Source organism: Notechis scutatus, chromosome 5 (assembly GCF_049901735.1).
Source record: "Notechis scutatus isolate UNSWTSFEM ecotype Mainland chromosome 5, rNotScu1.2, whole genome shotgun sequence".
Lineage (NCBI taxonomy): Eukaryota > Metazoa > Chordata > Lepidosauria > Squamata > Elapidae > Notechis > Notechis scutatus.
The window spans coordinates 56777068-56798609 of record NC_142013.1 but is presented as its reverse complement, the minus strand read 5'-3'; the positions used below and the strand labels follow the sequence as shown (position 1 = coordinate 56798609).

At 38.8% G+C, this 21542-nt stretch overlaps 1 protein-coding gene and 1 pseudogene across 1 annotated transcript in view; one reads left to right on the top strand and one right to left on the bottom strand.

Moving 5' to 3' along the window:
• The window catches only part of DNMT3L (DNA methyltransferase 3 like), a 28479-nt gene extending 8089 nt beyond the window's left edge, over window positions 1-20390 (top strand). The window contains exons 4-13 of the mRNA XM_026673975.2: window positions 1590-1634; window positions 2289-2368; window positions 4839-4951; window positions 6405-6576; window positions 8145-8235; window positions 10873-10961; window positions 11802-11877; window positions 16230-16369; window positions 17838-17923; window positions 20081-20390. Coding sequence (XP_026529760.2) covers window positions 1590-1634; window positions 2289-2368; window positions 4839-4951; window positions 6405-6576; window positions 8145-8235; window positions 10873-10961; window positions 11802-11877; window positions 16230-16369; window positions 17838-17923; window positions 20081-20225 — 1037 coding nt within the window. The 3' untranslated portion in view covers window positions 20226-20390. The remainder of the gene's footprint in view (window positions 1-1589; window positions 1635-2288; window positions 2369-4838; window positions 4952-6404; window positions 6577-8144; window positions 8236-10872; window positions 10962-11801; window positions 11878-16229; window positions 16370-17837; window positions 17924-20080) is intronic.
• On the bottom strand, window positions 46-1575 carry LOC113416224 (small ribosomal subunit protein uS2 pseudogene; annotated as a pseudogene).
• Window positions 20391-21542: the final 1152 nt, after the last annotated feature.

Below are 21542 nucleotides of genomic sequence, written 5' to 3'. Positions count from 1 at the left end.
CAGAGATCCTATTCAATATATGTTTTACACTGAATTAGAGACTAATTCTTTTTCTTTCTTTCTTTTTAAACAAGAAAGATATTGTATTCTTCAACTGTAATTCTTGAATTCCTATTGCTTAATCAAGACCATTCTGTGGCAGCACCAACCCACTCAGTAGCCTGAGCGGTGGGAGCTGCAGACCAGGCTTCAGTGGCAGTCTATGGACTCCAATCCTCAGTGGGGTAAGGCTGTATTGGGACAGAAGGCACTTGTACCCCTTCAGACCAATCAGACACTTCAGGTTGTGGAGGTGCAGTGAATTAAGGGGCAGGTGCTGTCCATTCGCCCTGGAACTCTTCCTTGGTAACTGCCTTCTCAGCTGCAGCCTGTTCTTTTTAATCTCTTCAGGATCTCAGTAGAAATAGAGATCAGGCATAACTTCCCATGGATGCTCATGGGATATAGTGCCATGCATTCGCAGGACTTCCCAAGCCAATGTTCACCACATCAGACCAACTGAGTGAGCCCCCTTGTTGTTACAGGGAATAGCAATATCCACATAACATAGGGGAGAATCTGTATTGCACAAGGCAATGGTGGGAATGTTTACATAAGGTGCTTCAGTCAGAGGCTGATGATCAGCTCTTGGATCAGTGACCACCAAAAGGCGGGGTTCACGAAAAGCAGCTGGATCTGATTGGTAAACGTGCCAGGAGTGAACCTACCAGCAATTGGAGTTGCATCAGTAGCTGCAGCAAATTTCAAAACAGCACGCTGCCTAGTATTCCTGGGACTAATTCCTAGAGTATCCTATTCTTGTTTTATTGTATTGTATTGTATTGTATTGTATTGTATTGTATTGTATTGTATTTATTTTTATTTATTTATTTATTTGATTTGCCAATTGTTTACAAGATAATAAGTATAAATGTATACATAGTTGTGAATACATGAAATGGTTACATATAAGAAAAATAAAAGAATAAGAGAAACAATAGGACAGGGACGGTAGGCACGTTGGTGCGCTTTATGCACGCCCCCTACAGACCTCTTAGGAAAGGGGTGAGGTCAATAGTAGACAGTCTAAGGTTAAAGTTTTTGGGGTTTGGGAAGAAACTACAGAGTCGGGTAGAGTATTCCAGACATTGACCACTCTATTGCTGAAGTCGTATTTCCTGCAATCAAGTTTGGTGCGGTTTACTTTGAGTTTGTATCTATTGTGTGCTCTTGTGTTGTTATGGTTGAAGCTGAAGTATTCATTGACAGGTAGGACATTGCAATGTATGATTTTGTATACCATGCTTAAGTCAGACCGAAGACAGGCGTAATTCAAGGTTTTCTAGTTCTAGAATTTCAAGTCTGGTGGCATAAGGTATTCTACAGCGAGTAGAGGAGTGGAGAACTCTTCTTGTGAAATATTTCTGGACTTTCTCAATTGTGCTAATATCAGATACGTAGTGTGGGTTCCAGACTGATGAACTGTATTCGAGTATTGTATTGTATTGTATTGTATTGTATTGGATAGAGTATAGTATTCCTATAGACTCATTCAAGTGGAAACTAATTCAAAAGCTCTATATGAAAAGTGCCCATTCTTTTTTTTGTAGAAAATATTGCACATGAAGTGAAATATAATGAGAGACATATTGAAGGTGAGATGTTGTTGTTGTTTTTGTTATTACTGTATTTTTATGAATTGCTGTTAATAGGATATCTACTCTCAGTTAAATGGCTTCCAAAAGATATTTTATTATTACAGCTTCTAGAATTGCAGTCCTGAGTTCTGTAGACAAGACTAACCCTTCCTCCACCTAGATCGTAAATAAATTAATACAGTGCAATGTCCATTTAATTATTCATTTTTGTCAAAAAAAAATCTGAGGCAATTAAAAAAATTTTTTTAATCTTTGTTAACAAATTCTGTAGGTCATTACAGAAAAGGGGTCAATAGAAAAGAGACCTGAAATCCTGTTGACAATGAATGGTGTTACTCAAAAATACTCTGTATATGATAACGTTTATGTTGATAGATTATTTGACCTACAATATATACACATTTTTAGGTATGGATACACTTTTATTTGCTCTTAACATTATACAAGCACCATATTCAAGCCACACTGCATTTCTACCTCTTTTTTAATACCTATATCATTCTTTTTAAAGAATTGATTGATGTTCTATGTCTTAATCCAATCTTCCTGAGCGTGTCCTATAAAATGCAAACTCCTATTATCAAATCACAGAAATCTATGGCAATGATTACTAAAGTTAAATCTTCCTGATTTTGTTTTGTTTGTTTGAAGATATCTGTATATGCTGTGGAGGATTTGAGATTCACACTCAACATCCTTTGTTTCACGGAGGAATGTGTGCTCCTTGTTCGGTGAGCAGCTGACAAATGTGATCACTTTTGCTTCTCTTCTTTTAGCTTGAGCCATACCCCTTCATCCAACAGAGTGAATCTTTCTGCTGGCCCTGGAATGTAAGAATTACTAGCCATGGCAGAGAAGCTATCTTCTTCTATGGCACAGAGATGCACTATCTGAAACCCAGAGACTGCAGAAATATCCAAAAGACTTCAAAACTTGTTTTTTGCCACTGTGGTGTTTCACGTGGTTAACTGGAGATTAATCAATCCTATTTATTGGTCCAGCAGACAGAATGGGAGAACTTGACACTACTAGCTCAACCTGACCAGCAGGGGGTGTCTTCCCCTCCCTTGCTGGCCACATTGAGCTAGTGGCATCTATTCGTCATAGACACTCCAGTAGAAGAGGTTTCTCCATATGGCTCCTGTCCTTTGGAACATCTTGCCCCCTGGGTGAGGTCTGCTTCCACCTTCCTGATTTTCCATAAGAGCCCAAAGAACTGGTTCTGCCAGTTGGCCTGTGGTTCCAATGGGGAAGTTTCATGCTGGAGGTAGTTGATAATGAAAGATCCCACCTTCTCTCTGCATGTCCTGCTACCTCCCTCTCCATCTTTTAATTATAATTTATATTTATTTTATTTTTAAATATGTTTATTAAATGTATTTCATCATTTTATATCACTTTTACAGTCTTTGCAGCGTTCCAACATCAATAATATATATACAATTATACATTCCTTTTTCTTCCTTTAACTATATACTTTGCTGTTAAGTTTGATACACCTCTTAAATTACCTTTATATTTAATCTTTACTTCTATTTTCTAACCATTTATACCATGTCACCCAGACCAATAATATTCCATTTCCCCTCTTTCTTTTAATTCTAATGTTAGCCTGTCCATCTCCACACAATCTAACACCTTTTTTATCACCATTTCCTCAGAGGGCGTGCTGTCCTGTTTCCAGTTTTGCGCATACACAATTTTGGCTGCAGTCATTGTGTGCAATATAATATATTGAATGTTTTTACTGTAGTTTCCTCTTATTATCCCTAGTAGAAATAGTTTGAGTTTTAACTCAATTCATTGACTCGTGATTTCCTCTAGCCATTTTCTTATTGTGGTCCAATACTTCCTAGCTTCCGGACAAGACCACCACATATGAAAAAAATGTGCCTTGGTTGTGTTTACATTTCCAACATTCCGCAGATGTATTTGGAAACATTTTCACCAATCTAGCTGGGGGTAAATGCCAATGATAAAACATTTTGTACAAATTTTCTTTATAAGCTGTCAACATTGTTAATTTATAGATTTTCCCCATAGTTTTTCCCAATGTTGTAATTCAGTATTATAGCCAAAGTTCTGTGCCCAGGCTATCATGGTTTATTTGACTGTTTCTTCTTCCATTTTAAATTTCAGGAAATAGTTATATGCTTTTGTTATCATTTTCTCCTCCGTCCTTTGTATTATTTTGTCAAGTTCTTGTTGTTCCTTGTAAAAGCCATATTTTTCTAGATCCTTTTTATATCTTGTCTGAATCTGCAGATATGGCCACCAATCTATATCTATTCCGTGTTGTTTTAACTCTCGGTTTGTATTTAACTTCCCTTGGGCATTTAATAGTTCTTTATACCTTACCATTTTATCTAAGTCTAATACATTTGGGTATTTCATGGCCTCCATAGTTGATAACCAGCTGGTATTTTAATATTTTAATTTTTATTTTCCCCCAAAATCTATAGAACAGCATCTCACTTGAAGTCTCTGAAAATAGATGTGTATTTTACTTTTCCCTTCCCAAATAAATCAATGCCACCCTAACTGCAAATCATGGCCTCCTAGTGTCAATATCTGTGTTGTGTGTTTCTCCTCCTTCCTGAGGGGGCAGTTTAAGTCAACATGGAAGGGAATGTATCTCAGGCCGCTGAACTATCAGAAGCCACAGGGGCTCTCTCCAATTCTATTCAACAGGCTGTAAACATGAAATTATTGGGAGAAGTCATCTATCAATACAGGATCAGGTGTTATCAGAATGCTAATAATACCCAATTTTATATCTTGATCTTGGGTCAAAAAAGCAATATGGCTGAGAAGCAATTAGTGTTCCTTGAAAATAAAACTAAAATGCACGTTTTGTAGATGCTAACTGAAATAGAAGATGCTAGTGAGAATGATCAGAGGTGTTGGTATTATTCGTAATACCTATTTAGTATTAGTACAGTAGTCATTTACAGCATCACTGAAAATGCATAACAACCCCAGTGATCCTTTCTAAGTAAACTATATTCAGACTTCACTTCCTATTTATAAAATAAGACTAATAATTTTAGCCTACTGTATTTTAAAGTGTTATTTTATGACTGGCTGAAGCATGTGCGTGCGTGAATTTTGAGTAAACAATAGTATGAATTATGTTCATACAGTATTCAGTAAATAGTATTATTAATTAAAATAATATTATGCCCTTTTTCTTTTTATAAGGAAAGACTTTTGGAAAGATTCTTCCTGTGTGATGATGATGGGTACCAAGCTGATTGTACCATCTGCTGCTGGGGCAAATCTCTAATAATGTGTGATCATTCAGCATGTCACAAGTGAGCCATATCCAAATGCTACAAATAAAAGTTTAAAATGCTACAAAGTGTGAAGTTGCAAGTCTTTGTTTTGCATTGAAACTTTAAATGGGAGGGGGGATAAAATATTCTTTTGTTTGACTTGATTTGATGGTGTATGTGATATCTTATTTATTAAAAATCATCAAAATGACTAAATGGGAAGTTGGACTTGACAGCAGTAGTAATAATTTACTATTACTACTACTGTAACGAAGGGTTAATATTCCACCTTAATTGCAGTTCTATTCAGTTAACAAAATTACCACCATAAAACCTCAATTTTTTCTGATTTCTGTTGTTTTTTTGATTCATCTCATGATAATCTATTTTGCTGGATGTGTTTATTTGATAGCAAAGTGATATGAAATAGAGAGTGGTGCTTTTTCTAATAGGGAAGGAACCATCATGCAAAAAAGATCCAGCAAGATCCAGCTGTTATTGGGAAGAGGGCCCTCTTACTCACACACATGTAGGCATACACACATTTCCCATGCTTTCAGTTTAGAATTTAGAGGTACTCACCTTCCTTCCAAGCAGCCTTTGAGCTCAACACTCAAAACCCCTTTAAACCCTTTTTAACAAATGGCCAAGGTGCAGGAAAACTCACCCACAGACTCAATGTGTCTGCTTGCCGGCAAGGGAATCTTACCTGGGCATGTCCATTGGTTAGGTTAGCTTGGAGTCCCATCTGCTGGGTACCAAATTGTTGGAAGAAATAGCCTTCTGGGTTCAGTTCCAAAAAGATACTGGAAACATGGAGGCTGTTTGGAAAGATGGTTTAATGGTGGACATGACCGCATGGCTTGGAGCTCCAAAGTGAAAAGGATGATCACATGCTTCAAGATGTTGGGTGAAGGAAAAGAAGAAGGGCTAAGATGCTGAGACCCTTAGTTTTATATCCTCCGTTAGTGTTTCCTGTTCCTGTGTAAGAAATGTATCCCATTGGCTGTCAGACTCCCAGGGGCAGGGGTCTTAGCTAACTTTGTAGACTTTGTCTGGACCACATGGCTTAACCTGAGTGCTGGCTGATGCAATCTTCCCAGGCCATGTGGTGAGATGGGTAGAGGGCTTTGTTATGTAGAATACTCTGGCCCAGGCCTTAATGGCCTGCCCTTTAACAAAGGTTGGGGGGTGAGCTTCTGCTTCTGAGATGAGTTTCTGCTTCTGAGTTTCTACTTCTCTTTTTAGGGGAAATATCCTGCCTTCTTAGTATATCCTAAAATATTTCATTTTTCTAGGAGAGGGGTGGGTTTTAACTTCCAACAATACAAAATACCTCAAAGGTATTTTAATAGCACTTCATGGGACAAGTAAAATATGTTATAAAAAAGCCAGATGCATTTAACAGAATCCAGCAAGGCTCGTTCAGGGAACACAAACGAGAAAATAATACTTCGTTTCTTTAAACAATTTTATTTTTAAATTTATTTAGATGCTTTTGTGAAGAATGTGTGGACACCCTCGTTTATCCTGGGCATGCAGAAGAAATAAAAGAAACAACTACCTGGATATGCTTCATGTGTGCACCTCAACGTGTAAATGGATTGCTAAAGAGGAGAATAAAATGGCGTGAAGTTCTGAAACATTTCTATGATCAAGAATCTGTAAGGAAAAGCTCATTTAAAAGTGTTCAAGTATTGCTTGGCTTTAAATTAACTGTAAATTTTGTACCAGATTTTGCACAGAATAATTAGCTAAATTAATTGATTTCTGATAGGGATGCTATTCAGACAGAGATACAATCATTGTTTTATCAAAAGATGGTGTAAATATACAAAGCTGAACAAATGTAAAGCATCCTTCATTTAAATCAAATGGCAGCACACACTTTCAGCTGGCACATTTTACAAGTATGAATTCTGGCTAGATAGATATCATAACTTCAAAAGCGAATAGGTATTTGTAATCCTTATCTCTCCTATCTTGTCCATTCTCATATCCTATAAACTTTTATAGTTTTGAGTTTGAACATCTAAAAAATGCATCTATTTTTAAATGAAAGATTTTTCAGAATGGCTGGTTTAGAATTTCATAAACCTCCAGTACACTTGTAAGAGAGTAATTTCTATGTAGTCCAGGGTCTGGCAAATTATTTTTGCCCAAAGGGAGGCAGGTAGTAAAGGCTAAATAGAAAACAAAGTAAAAAGATAGCATCTTCTTTACTACAATTAAAAGCACAATTACGAATTTACCTCTTACTCTGTGGTTACAATTTAATTCTCTTCGGAAGTCCATAAGGGGTATCCCGTCACCAATAAATTTAGATCTGTTTTTTTATGTTATCAAAGTAGCCAATTTAGCCTTCTCAGCAAGTTCCATCATCTTCACCAACCATTCCTCCATTGTGAGTAGGGTCGAGTATTTCCATCAATTCCACAGAAAAACCTATGGTCTCAATTGTACATTAATCTTTAACATCTTCTAAATCAGTGTGCATATTTGAATCCATAATTTTTAGCTTTTTACAAATCCAACAAACTTGATAAAATATCTCTTCTGGTTGTTCACATTTCCAACATAAATTTGAACTCCTTTTATATATTCTAAGCAATTTTGATGGTGATATATACCTATGGTAGATCATTTTATGAAAATTCTCTGTAAAATTATAACATAATAAAATAGAATAGGAATAACAGTGTTGGAAGGGACCTTGGAGGTCTTCTAGTCCAACCCCCTGCTTAGACAGGAAACTATAGCATTTCAGACAAATGGTTTTCCAATCTCTTCTTAAAACCTCCAGTATTGGAGCATTTACAATTTTTGGAGGCAAGTTGTTCAATCCTTTCAACCTCAAAATTTTAATCCTTTCAACTATGTATTTTCAACTCATAGCCACATTCATATATGATTGGGAGAACATACAAAGATATATTTTATAAAGATTGTTAACATAAAGACACTTAAAACTTTCAAAAAAGTCAGATATAAAGATTTTAATAAACTAGCATAAAATAAAGGTATGATAAAAATGTGCATTAATTATCAAAATGATCTAACAAACAGCTTAAATTGTTATTGAACCTGATGTAGCCTTATTGTACTCATGTGATACATGTAATAATTGAAATAACTATTTCTAAAAATAAGAGAAAATGTGTGAGCTTGTAATTGTTGTTATTGGATTAATATACAAATATTTAACAAATATTTGTTTTATTGATTGAGTTAGAACAGCCCTAATATGTGGATATATCAGCTATTGTCTCCATGGGAGAGAAAGTCGATCCATGTGCTTTCACTTTTTGACAATATTACAGAGGGTAAGTAAACAGGTACAGTAATATAGACATAGTTTTTTCTGTCTACATATAGTAGAATATAACTTACTTAGCTGACTTGGCTCATTAGGAGCTGGCTGTATTACAAAGACATTTATTTATCAGTTGTGTTCTCAGCTGATTGCTCATTGCAGTTTGCATTTTACCAGCAAATGACTAGAAGATAGTGATAGTGATAAGGAATCAAACTCAATTTCATTGAGGGCGTTGTGATTGCTATGGGAGGGGCGGGGGGCATGGCCATGGCGGGCATGGCTGGTGGACATGGCCCAATGGGTGGGCATGGCCAGCTCGAAATTGCTTGCATCGGGGGCGCTGGGGGGTGTTGTGCAAGGCTGGGGGGGATAGAGTCTGGATCACGTTCCTCCACCTGCTGCTTGGAGTGTCAGTACGGCAGTTGCAAGGCTTGGACTCATCTGCACTGCATGGACTGCAGACTCCCAGCTGCCTCTTGAGGATGGGAACTCCCCACCTTTCCCATTTGCTTGGCTCTTCGCAAGTAGGGCAGCAGGCGGAAGACTCATCCCATATGTGCAGCGGAGTTAAAAAAGAAACTTGGAGGCTCCACCCCCACCCCACTACCTGCCTCCCCCACCCTTAGCCGGCAGCACCAGCATCAGGTTAAGGTAGAGGCATGGGGGGAGGCACATGATCCAGCCTGCCAGATGCATCAGCAAGCAGAGACAGACAGTGGGATGGAGGATGCAGGTGGGTGAGTGGTTGCCCAGCACTCCTAATGGGCTGAATCACGTGCCAGCCTGGCACTTGCAGCACCACAGACCCACCTGCACTGCATGTGCTGCAGAGCCCCTCAGCCAGCTAGGTGTTGCTGGATACTATCAACCCTGGTACACTCAATGTCGCCTGTGCGCACACTGGGTGGGCTGTGGCCAGGTTGGTGGCAGCCAATGCCTCACTGTCTCCAAGGTGGCCCTGTGGGCAAAATCTGGGCCTTGTGTTTGACATGTCTAATTGAAATCTTCATTCCTGCCCTCAAACAAGAAGGCTGGTATACACGAGCAAGCAGCGAACTCAGACCATGGATGATGAGGGGGCGTGCATAAGCGCACCAACGTGCCTACCGTCCCTGTCCTATTGTTTCTCTATTCTTTTATTTTTCTTATATATACCCATTTCATGTATTCACAACTATGTATACACTTATACTTATTATCTTGGAAACAATTGACAAATCAAATAAATAAAAAAATAAATAAATGTTGGTTCTTGTGGTCGGCCTTAGATTCGACCCGTGGAGCTCTGCCACCTTGGCCCCACCCCCTGAGTGGGTGAACAGGAGGCAGCAAGCACACTCGTGCTGGTCTCCTGGGTAAAAGAAAAGTGCTCAGAATGGATTCAGCTTGTGGGGCAAGACGGTCCCCAGGGACACCAGGCCCCACATGTGCTCACTACCTCCTGTGCATGCATCCAGGAAGCAGGGTGGGAGCGGCCCCTTGCGGGCTCCAGTGCTGCCCTGAGGATCTAAGTCTGGCCAGGTTCCTGTCCATATGGCTGCCACCAAGTTGTAGATTGGCACCCGGTCGGCCTGGGCTAGTCTGAGGTGATACAGACCAGTCTGCTGCTTCTAGGACAGCCCCATGGGCCAGATGTAACCACCTCATGGGCTGGATGCAGCCTGTGGGGCTCTGAGTTTGGCACCTTTGGTTTAGATCTTTGTGCAGGATACCTTTGGACTTTTCCAAATCTGTTTTTTTTTTTTTTTACATCTTTATGAAGGAGAATTTACATCATGATCTGACTACATCAGTCTAAATGTTTCTGGGATTCTATTTCATTTGCAAGGAGTATAGGTAGTTATCCCCCCTCCCTTATACGTACATTGCATGCAATATTGCTTTCTGAATGCTACTTTTAAATTTACATTTGTTTCATTCCATGTTCATGGAAAAATAAATGGCATACTCATTGAGCCCTTTGGTTTGTGTAAGAAATATTTAAGTGTTTAACTCCTGCTGAAATCATTTCATTTATTATGAAAAATATCCACGACCTACAAGTGGCATCAACCTCCATTTTTAAGTAAATGAATATAATCAATCAATCAGTCAGTTGGTCAGTCAAACAAAACACACTATGTAAATATTGCCTGGTTAGCAGATCTGAAAACAATTAATAGCAATAGCACTTAGACTTATATACTGCTTTACAGCCCTCTCTAGGCAGTTTCCAGAGTCAGCATATTGCTCTCAACAATCTGGGTCTTCATTTTACCCACCTCGGAAGGATGGAAGGCTGAGTCAACCTTGACCCTGGTGGGATTTGAACTGCCAAATTGCAGGCAGCCAGTAGTCAGGAGAAGTGGCCTGCAGTAATGCACTCTAACCACTGCACCACTGAAGCTTTATTGGTATGTGTTAATAACTAAACACATACCAATAAATGGAGAATATGTAATTTAATCCACTAAAAACTCTGCTATGTGAACTGTGTTCTTCTATCATTTTACTTAGGAGAATACTGTACATACATACACCTTCCTCATTCCATGTTGTTTAACAGTTCAATTGGCTTTAACAGGCATCTTCGTATGTATCCAAGGCAAACTGAGATCATATATTATACCTAATGTATTTTGCACTTCTCATTTCATCTCTCCAGAATTGAAAAGCTTGGGATTTCTAGGGGAAAGGAGAGGCAATGGACACCTAAAGTACATGGATGATGTCACAGATGTGATAAGAACAAATGTAAGTACAAGATGCTTTATACAACTTTTATTTTTCAAGATAATAGTCAGAATACTGTTAAGAGGGGGGAGGGTTTACATTGATTTATTACACTGTGTGGATTGTTTTGCTGATTATTTTGAGGATGAATTTTTGTATAGTAGAATTGATAAGAGGGCAAGCTGAAAGAAAGTAGAATGGGGAATTGAAAGTTTGGGAGAAAACCAGTGGCAAGAGAAAAAAAGAGTTAAAATAAAGATAGAAACAAAAGCTGAATTTGAAGATAACCTATACAAAATATAGTCACCCACAGTGGAATGGAAGGAAGGTTAGTATATGCTTTCAGCCTGACTGGAACCGAGATCTGTGCGCAGTCTGCTGGAGGAACTGGGTGCCTAAGAGAAGAACTGTACAACTGTTGAGAACTTGAGAAAAATTGAATTTTAAGCATAATCTTCGAGTAAGAGACAGAGGTTTGGGTAGGGAGAATTAGATGTGCCTCCCACAATAAAAAAAAAAAAAGTAGGTTTTGGGATTTTATGCTCATTCAGGAGTCTAGTGAGAGGATTTGGGGGGAAAGCATAGAATGTTTTCTGCTATACTGGGGGGGAGGGGTGTTTGGAAATTATGAATTATTTAATTAATATTCATAATAATTTAATAATACATTTGAATGAATTTGAAATAAACTATTGTCAATGGGCAGAATCTTACCCAATATGATACATTTTAATTGGGACTTGTGGAAATTACTGCTTTTGTCCATTAAATATATTAATTTGTAGATCAGCATTATTAATGATCAGTATGTTAATTAATGAACCAATCAAGTTTCTGAAGCTGATTTATTCTATTTACTAGATAGAAGAATGGGGTCCATTTGATTTGATTTTTGGCTCAACTCCTCCTGTAGCAAAATTTTACAAGCATCCATCTGGTAAGCAACTTAATCATACATAAAATGAAAATATTGATATAAGTACCATGGATTCTGGTTTGTTGAAAATCATTTGTTTTTTGGGTTGCATTTTTGTTCCCTTTTCTGTAAATAGGTTTACTTGGGAAATAATTTGATGATTCCATTGATGTTAGTTATCTCCCACAAAAGTATTTATAGCGTAGTGATCTGCCCATGGTGCACATTCCTAAGCATATTTTGTTCTATTCAAGCAAAAAAAAAAAAAATGATTCTAAAAGAAGCAAGATATTAGAGCAATCACCAGTAAAGGTCTCTTCAATCCTCCATGCATTAATTTTGCTCTCGCTGCCGGAAAAAGGAAGCTGGATCCAAATGTTGCTGAACCACATTTTCCAAGCTTCTTAGGAAGTACAGCAATTTTGAGGTACCCTGGAAGTTGTATTCAACAACAGCTACAGTGCCATAAACTCGTGGTGATCATCCAATAATTATAATCATAGATTCCCTCCTGATACACGGGTTACACATCTGAAAGCACAGCTGAATGATCCAGTCACTTATACTGGCACATCTCTTCCCCTTCTCTCCCCCCCACTTGGTCCATTATAAAATCTTTTTGTCAAATAAAGCTTCAGGTATACAGAAAAAAAATAAATCCTGCTAACCTTTGCCCAGTGGTGGGGAGGAACTACAGTCTGTTGCAATTGCTAAATGATGGTAAAACATATCACAAACCAATTTCACCTTTTTGTATCTTGTAGGATTTCAAGACAGCCATCCTAGTGTCCTCTGACAAAAGTTCTATAAACCAGTTTAAGCTCAGCAATAGTGATTGTCTTGTTTTGATGCTCTTTATGGCTGAGTGAGGCCTTGAATCTGAATCATCTTAGTCCTAGTTCAGACATATCCCATTTGTTCTCATTGTTATTGGGTATTTACATAATAGAGTTTGGTGTAGTGATAAAGGCTATCAGGCTAGAAACCTGGGGACTGAATTCTGCCTGAGGGTTGAAGCCAGCTGAGTGAATTTGGGTCAGACATTTTCAACCCTAGGAAGCAACTAATGGCAAACCACTTCTAAAAAACCTTGCAAAGGTAAACTGCAGGGACTAGTACAGACAATTATCAGGAGTCAAAAAGTGACTTGAAGGCTTAAATAAAAAAAGTGGGTACCATTAATCCACTAGACCAATATTATAGTTTGTGATAAAAATCAACCATTCAGGTATTCAGACAACTGAATACTGGAGACACGTGAAGAATATATAAGAGCTTTATTATGAAGCTTTTGCAAAAGGGAATTCTGCCTGTGGGCAGAAAACATTTCTCCCAGGAGGGCTGGGATTTATATACAGGTTCAAATATACAGTCTCTGCCCCTTTCCTGGGTTCACACTCTATCCAAGCTACGTATCTCCCTACACAACACTCCTGTTAATGTAGCATAACATCTGTTTCCTTGTCCTGTTTACCTGTTCACATTTCTAGTAATCTCCATCATTAACATGACACTGGTCAGCATAACCTGCCACATATGTAATTTTATACCCCCAAAAAATAGAAAATTCTTACATAATTTTCCAGTAAATTATCTTAGGTTAACACAGAGGTTAAAGATGGTGTTACCATTGCTTTATATTTTCACAGGTATAATTTTACATATCACAATCCCTCCTGTTCTATTTCACCAGTTCAGACCTGTGAATTACTACTACCTGGTGATTTAACCATCTCCTTATTTCTCGGGTTGGTTTGGTTACAACAATACTTAACGTAATTACATATAGGCATACATTGAATATAGATACAAGAAATGAAGCCAATTATAACAATAATAATGTATCAAATGAATAAGTCTTCCACCCAGGTAAAAATTGATAATCAAGATGTTAATCCATATCATATCCTCTTACTGTTACTCCAGGTTTAAATTCTCCAGGTTTAAATTCTACCTGCAAAACCGTCTCTCTCTCGAGGAGCACTCGTGGAGAGAAGCAGCAGGAGTAACTCTCGTCTCTCAAGACCCCAGCCGAAGTTTCCTACGCTGCTTCTGAGAACGCTTCTCGAGAGAGAAACGATTTTGCAGATAGGTTGGCTAAACTCCTGTCCCTGGAAGTCAAAGTGTTGAAGCGCGAGCAGTGCAGGAAACTTCGGCCAGGCTCCTTGAGCAAAGGCGGAATGCTGATGCCATGCAAATACAAGTAGTGTGGCACTCCTGCACCTTCCAACCATCTCTATCACTGCTTTGGCCTGCCTGTGCCTCCGCCCCCGCTCTTGCCACAACAGCACTATTACCTTGTCCTGGCCAGTGAGGGCTGCACTGCTTTTTGCACGTTGCACCACCTGCAGATTTGCACATTACACGTGCCACCCGCTATGGCGGAGATTTCCAACCCCACCAGAGGCCTGTCCCATATTCCAGAGCTGCAGTAGTCACAAGACTGGCCCTTTGGTCATCCCAGAGCAGCTCATCCAGTCCATGGCAGGTCAGTGCACCTGCTGCTCCAGGATGACCAAAGGGCCAGTCCTGTGACTACTGCAGCTCTGGAATATGGGACCTACTTTCCTACCAACATCAGCAAACCACCCTGGGGCGAATTTCCCTCCCCTGCCATTGGTCTTACTTTCCAGTTCCAGCTCGCATGGCTCTACTCAAGGTAAAGCTTGTGCTTGGCTGAAGGATGAGGGCCAGCGGGTGGGTGGGCCATGTGGGCGGCACAGCCTGGATTAACTGCTTTGGAGGGGTCATTTCTCTGTGGACTACCAACATTTTCTCGCAGACCACCAGTGGTCCCCAGTCCACCAGTTAGTGATCACTTTGGAGTGGACACTTCTCTGCAGACCACCAAAATTTTCTCACAGACCACCAGTGGTACCCAGCCCATTGGTTGGCGACCACTGCTCTGGAGGACAAGGTTTAATGGTGGGGGCCGAGCATGCAGGGGCTGTAGCATGGTGATGATGGTGACCAGCTGGGCTGCCTCACCACAATCCCTCTGTCTGTTTTTGTTCCTCCAGTGGGTCAGGCCCCTGGTACTGCCCTCTTCTGCCGGAGACCCCTCTATCCCACCCAGCCCTGCCTGTTTCCCCACAGGTGCCCCTCAATGTGAGCGACGTCAAGCTGATCAAGTCCAACCTGGCCACGCCCACCCATTGGGCTACGATCACCTGGTCACACCTCCTAGCAACACCCCCTCAGCTCCCCCGAGGGCAACCACAATGCTGATGCAGCCCTTAATGAAATTGAGTTTGACACTCCTGATTTACAACCATCATGACTTACAACTGAAATTCCAGTCTCACTTGTGGTCATAATGGTTACCTGTATTATGTGCCAGTGAATTACTGATATGAGACAACTCCCTAATTCAGGGATTTCAAACTCGATTTCATTGAGGGCCGCATGGCTGTGTTTGACCTCAGGAGCTGGGGTAGGTGTGGCCAGGGTGGCCATGGCCAGCATGTCACTTGTTTTGGGGGCACCTGTGGTAGCCCAAGCGTTCTGCCAGCAAAAACAGGTCCCAAGCTCTGTTTTTAGCTGCAACGGCTTCCTGCAATCCTCTGCCAGCAAAAACGGAGCTCAGGGGGCTCACATGTGGCCCCCGCAGGCTCTGTTTTTGATTGGGATGGCCTTCTGCAACCCTCAGCCAGCAAAAACTGAGCTTTGGAGGACCCCATGTGGCCCTCGTGAGCTGTTTTCACTGGCAGAAGCACTGTGGGCTGGTCCTTCGCTATTTCCAGGGTAGCCCCACAGGCCAGATCTAAGCACCTCACAGGGTGGATCCAGTCCCTGGGCCTTGAGTTTGACACCTATGCCCTAACTGAATGTTATTGAAAAGGTTCTGTCAGATCCGTGTATCATTTCTTCAATGGGAGAAAAAATGGGGGAGGGGACTGATAAAGAAATCCTTCTTGATGTAACCTAAATATATTTAATCTTATATCGAATTTGTATAACCTATACATGATACAATGGAGGGCTGAAACCCAGATGGCCGGAACCTTCCACGGTGAGAAGTGTCCTGGGAAACCCTGAAAAAGATCATTCTAAAAAAGGGGTGGGGGGAATTAACATGTTGGCTCTTTGTTTTACTAAATACATATCAAGATAAGGGGAGGGGTTTTAAACTCCCTTATCTGTCTCTGCATGCCTGAGAGACCTTAGACACTGCTTTAAATCCCTACATGAATGGTCTCATCTCAATAAAGGATTCCTTTTGATACATTTGGTTTTCAGAAGTTCAAAATTCTGGACAACTGAGAAAGATCATGTAGTAGTTATCACTTTTTTTAAAAAGACTGTAATTTATTTTTAGAAACCATTTTCAAATGCTATTTACAAGAAAACAAACTTCTTTCTTCCTTCTAAAGCCTGGTATTTTTACCAATATTTTCGTATACTTCAGTATGGAAGTCCTAAAGAAAAAAATAAAAAGCCATTTTTTTGGCTATTTGTAGACAACATTGTCTTGGATGAAGAAGAGAGGGATGCAGCTTCTCGCTTTTTTCAGGTTAGTTGTAAATCAGTTGCTATTGGGAAGTGAATGAACTGACTTTGCATCAATGATTTAAATACCTAACATTCATGTAGATTTTTACTGGAACAATACAAAATATGATATTGGCTCTGCATGCATCCCTGACATATCCAGGAAAGATTTCAGTTCATCCGGTTGGCATTCACAATGAAACTCGAATGCACAAACATGTGATTACAGCAAGCTTGCATTAAAGTTGACTCCCAGTTTGGTCCCAAGCCTCATATAAATATAAAAGCATTCTACATTGTGTTGTGCGGGGATCTGTGGACCTCACGCTTTCCAGTTGATCCACAGAGTCCCCTTCCATGGTAAAGTTGCCACAGGCTGAGAGCAAAACGGTAATTATTGGAAGTCCTTTATTTCTTCATCTTAGTGTTTTTTCGCAAGTGCAAGGTCTGCCTTTTTCAGATCAACTGAATATTGATCCATTGGTTTCAACAGGAATTGACTGACCAACTTGTTAGCCGAGCCTGATATTGTGGGCTGAGAGAGACTGGTCCAAAGTTACTCGGCTGGCTTTCATGACTATATCAGAAGCAAAACTCAAAGTCTCCTGGCCAAATTAAATACAATTGTGTACAGGTAGTCCTTGGTGTATGACTGTAATGCAGCCTGCCTATTACAGTCACAAGTCATGATAGTCATTAAGTGAGGTGCCCACATAACTACTTTATCTAATGACCCAATACCTGCTCTCTCCTCCCCACCAATTGCAGTTGTTAAACAACTGCATGGATCGTTGGGAGGCCTAGCACAGGACCAGACCTGCATTGCAGCAGCACCCCAGCTTACCCATGGCCTGATTCTAGTTCACATGTGGCCTGTTCCGCTGTATAGGGAGGCTAAAGAATGGATTGTTAGAGCTCCGTAGATTGTGTTTGAGGAGAGCTGGCCTGCTCTACCCTTTGGCCTTCCTGAAGGCTGCATGACACCATACAGGAAGTGGATAGAATTTCATTGCGGCCACTCCCAAAATGGTGCACATTTCCAGGACAGTGTCACATGGCCTCCACTGTTTAAATAGACCATGCAGTGGAGCAGCTGCTTCCTGAAAATCTACCAAAAATTAAAATTAAGGGTGGGAAGGAGGCTATGAAGCAGGTCCAAGGCCTGCGGGGACCCAGTGGGGCATAAAAGCAGGCCTAAGACCTATAGGAATGGAGAGGAATGGAAGTGAAGGAGATAGACAGAAGGGACTGCAGCATCCCTGCAATTGGTCATAAGGGTGGGCTGAATGCCCAGTGCCTAAATTTTGTTTACATGACCATGGTGGCACTGCAACAAGGGTCATAAGCCCCTTTATTCAGCAGCGTCATAAATTTGAATAGCTGATAAATGAATAGTCATAAGTCGAAGACTGCCTATAGTTCCGTATTATGTGGAATGATTATTGTTTGGAGACAACCTTCTTATGGTTGAGGTATAAATATGTTTATAGATGGAAGCAGTTCTCATATATAAACAAGATGACAGCAATGTACAGAACGCAGTGCATATCTGGAGCAACATTCCATCTGTTAAGAGGTGAATAATTTGTTTCTCAATTTAACTTAGCATATTCTTTTAAAACTGAATTAATGCAAAATGTTGTAAATAATTTAGGAAATCCTCTTCAACAATTCTTTGCTTTTTTTACTATAAAAAACAATAACAAATTTGCAGTAACAAAGTTTCAGAATTAGATATAGCAAAGATGCCTGAATTTGTGCATCCCTACTGTAAACAGGAATGTTGATCAATATTATGAATTAGAGCACTCTCCCGTATCTCCTAACAACAGAACAGTATGCTGTAAACTGTTTGGTCTCCTTCAGATATTTTGCTGGATTACGGTGCCAGGAACTATAGCTATTGGTCAATGCACCAAGGGAAGCTAGGTAATGGCATAAAGGTAATGGCAGGCTATATGAACTCTCACACAAAACTTTTATCATTTGACTATCAAGTTGCATTCCAGTTTAAACCAATTCCTACAACATACCTGGTAAGTAGGTAAGGTTTGCAACAACAGTTAAATAATTTACCAATGCCTTTATAAAGGATGATTCCAGGAGTGCTTTAGCTAACTGTATATAGTAATTCTTGGTAATTTTGAAATTTTGCAGTTATTCTCCAAATATGTGTCATATGAATATATAGCATTAGCAAGAAAAGACAAACCAATGTAGTTTAATTTGTATAATTATCTTTGTTAAATATAATTTGGCTTTCTGCATTTCCATCATGAGAACTACAGTATAATTTCTCTAAATGGAGTAAGAGGTATAAAATGAAACTGGACAGCAGGATAAAATATTGTTTATAATAAATAACATTTGAAAATATGAGTCAACTAGCCATTTTCATTTTGAGGAATTGTGGCTACGGTTTGGCTTCATTTTTCTATCAGAAGTTTCTTTAATAGCCAAGGGCAATGTTTGCTCTCTCTGTATGTATGTATGTATGTATGTGTGTGTGTGTGCGTGTGTGTGTGTGTGTGTGTGTATATATATATATATATATATATATATATATATATATATATATATATATATATATATATATACATACATATACATACATATACATATACATATACATATATATATATATATATATATATATATATATATATATATATATATATATATTTGTTTTCTTAAGTTTTTATGGTATTACATGTATGGTATGCAGCTTTGTTCAGGTATTTTCATCGCCATTATAGTTGTGCTTTAAAGTTGTAGCAACGCTTCGGCAGAATCTCATCTGCCATCATCAGGCTTCTGATGAGATTCTGCCGAAACGTTGCTACAACTTTAAAAGCACAACTATAATGACGTGGGAAAATACCCAAACAAAGCTGCATACCATATATATATAAAATAGAAACCATATGTATAAGGGTGTACAGGTAGTCCTTATAAGAGTTTGTTTAGGGATGTTAAAGGTTACAACAGCACTGAAAAGTGACTTATGGTTGTTTTTCACATTTACAACAGTTGCAGCATTGTGATCAAACTTTGGAGTGCTTGGCAACTGATTTATGACATTTGCAGTGTCCTGAGTTTATGTGATCATGTTCTGTGACCCTTTGACAAGCCAAGTCAATGGGGAAGCCAGATTCACTTTACAAACATGTTACTAACTTAACAACTGCAGTGATTCCTTAACAACCGTGGAAAGAAAGGTTGTAAAATGGAGCAAAACTCACTTAACAAATAACTCACTTAGCAACAGAAATTTTGGACTCAATTGTAATCGTAAGTTGAGGACTACCTGTAATTTATTCAGGAATACAAGGGATAAAGGAGAAAGAATTTCCTTTTGTACAGTACGTTGGAAAGCCACCTTTTAGCCAGAGAACTTCTGTCCTTTTAACACATGCAAAACCAAACAGGAACATGGAAGAAAGAAAGAAAAAATCTATCCATCATATTCGTGTCCACACACATTATTTTGTCATGAACTTGCCGCCAGCATCTTTAAATGTAGAACTACATGCTATTTTGCACAATGAGGCCTTGTAAGATCGCCAAAGGTAAAATGGCCCAAGTAGGAAACAGGATAATCCTTTATGTTAAGTTGAAATAAGTAAATTAAGTAAGTGAAATGCTGAACAGCCCATTGAGAAGTGTAGATTTTTTTGTGTGCTTGCTTGCCTGACTGTTTTTGTTACATAAACATTTTCTAATTCCTTTCTAGCAAATACTCTGCTTCAGCGTTGAACATGGATTTATCTCTCTTGGCAGAGAACATTTGCAGATCTAGAATTTTCTCTCAACGTCCAGCTACACTGATTAGAGAGTTTTTTGTTCCTTTGAAAGACTATTTTAGGGCCTTTTCATAAGCCAATATTTTGCCTTGAATCCAAAGCAAAGGTGATTTTTGCAATGTGACTTTTCTTGCTGTGCAGATGAAATTATGTTCAGTATGAAGATAATTTTCAGTGTTTATAACAATTATACTGCTGCTGAACATAATTTCGTCTCCAGATTCATTTGCATCAAGCTACTGATCAAGCTCTTCTTTCTCCAATCTGTTCATAATATGGTTTAAAAACATTTATAAGCATAGTATTGCTATGTCATTCAACTGTTGCTTTTTAAATTTCAATTTAAATGGTTCAGTTTATATACAAACTATGTGTTCCTTTTTTGGGAAGTTACATGCATAATTTCATGCTGAATATATTTAAGTTAGTAAATGCAGGTTTAAATTTTAAAATGCAAATGATATATATAAACAGAATGCCCTGATATATATGATAACATATAGAAATATTACAATTCATGATTCCAAATGTCTCATAAGGAGAATAAAAAGGGAAATGATCAATGATAAACAGTGGAAAGATAATACTTGCATTGCTATATACTGTATTTTATTTTGATAAATTTTCTAAATAATTATTTGTAATAAAATATTTTATGGTCTTAAAATAGAAATTATTTAATTCTTTATGTTGATTCCCATAGACAATGACTACCTATAAAGCTTGTGAAATCTTGTCATATTATTCTAAATTCTCTTGACTGAGGACTAACACTTACTGAATGTCCTCCTAACTACTGCATGAATATATCCAGTAACCTTTTTTTATAACATTTCTTGTATAACACCTCTTCCAACTCAACCCTAGTCTACACCTTAAATTTGTCTTTAGCTATGTTAGTTTAAAAGGAATGCTTTTCCTGTTCTCCTCACAGAAATTTTGGTGTGACATGATCTCTAAGGCACTTCATCAACAATATGGTTCATGATGGGTGGATTGTTTAAAACAGTGTGGGTATTTATCTGCCTGCTGGTAGCTGGGCATTGCACATCATGACTATTGTATCTTGCTGCAAAAAAAACAACAACAACCCCACAACCTAAACTGACTTCTGCAGAACAACTGCCTATACATAAAGGCTAATTTTGTGCTTTCCATAAACTTTACCAGGTCTTACATGAGATCCTTATAAACACAGGCTTAGTATTTTTTTGAAAATGCTAGACCATTAGAAAACTTAGAAAACCCCAATCTTTTGTTGCACAAGTTGGGTTTAAAGTGTAAAAGACAGTCAGAACCTGCCTGTATCATCTATGCATACCTTATAGGCTTTCCATTGCTTCTGATACAAGTGGTGTTACACAACCAGTTTCAACTAGGAGGAGAGAGTGT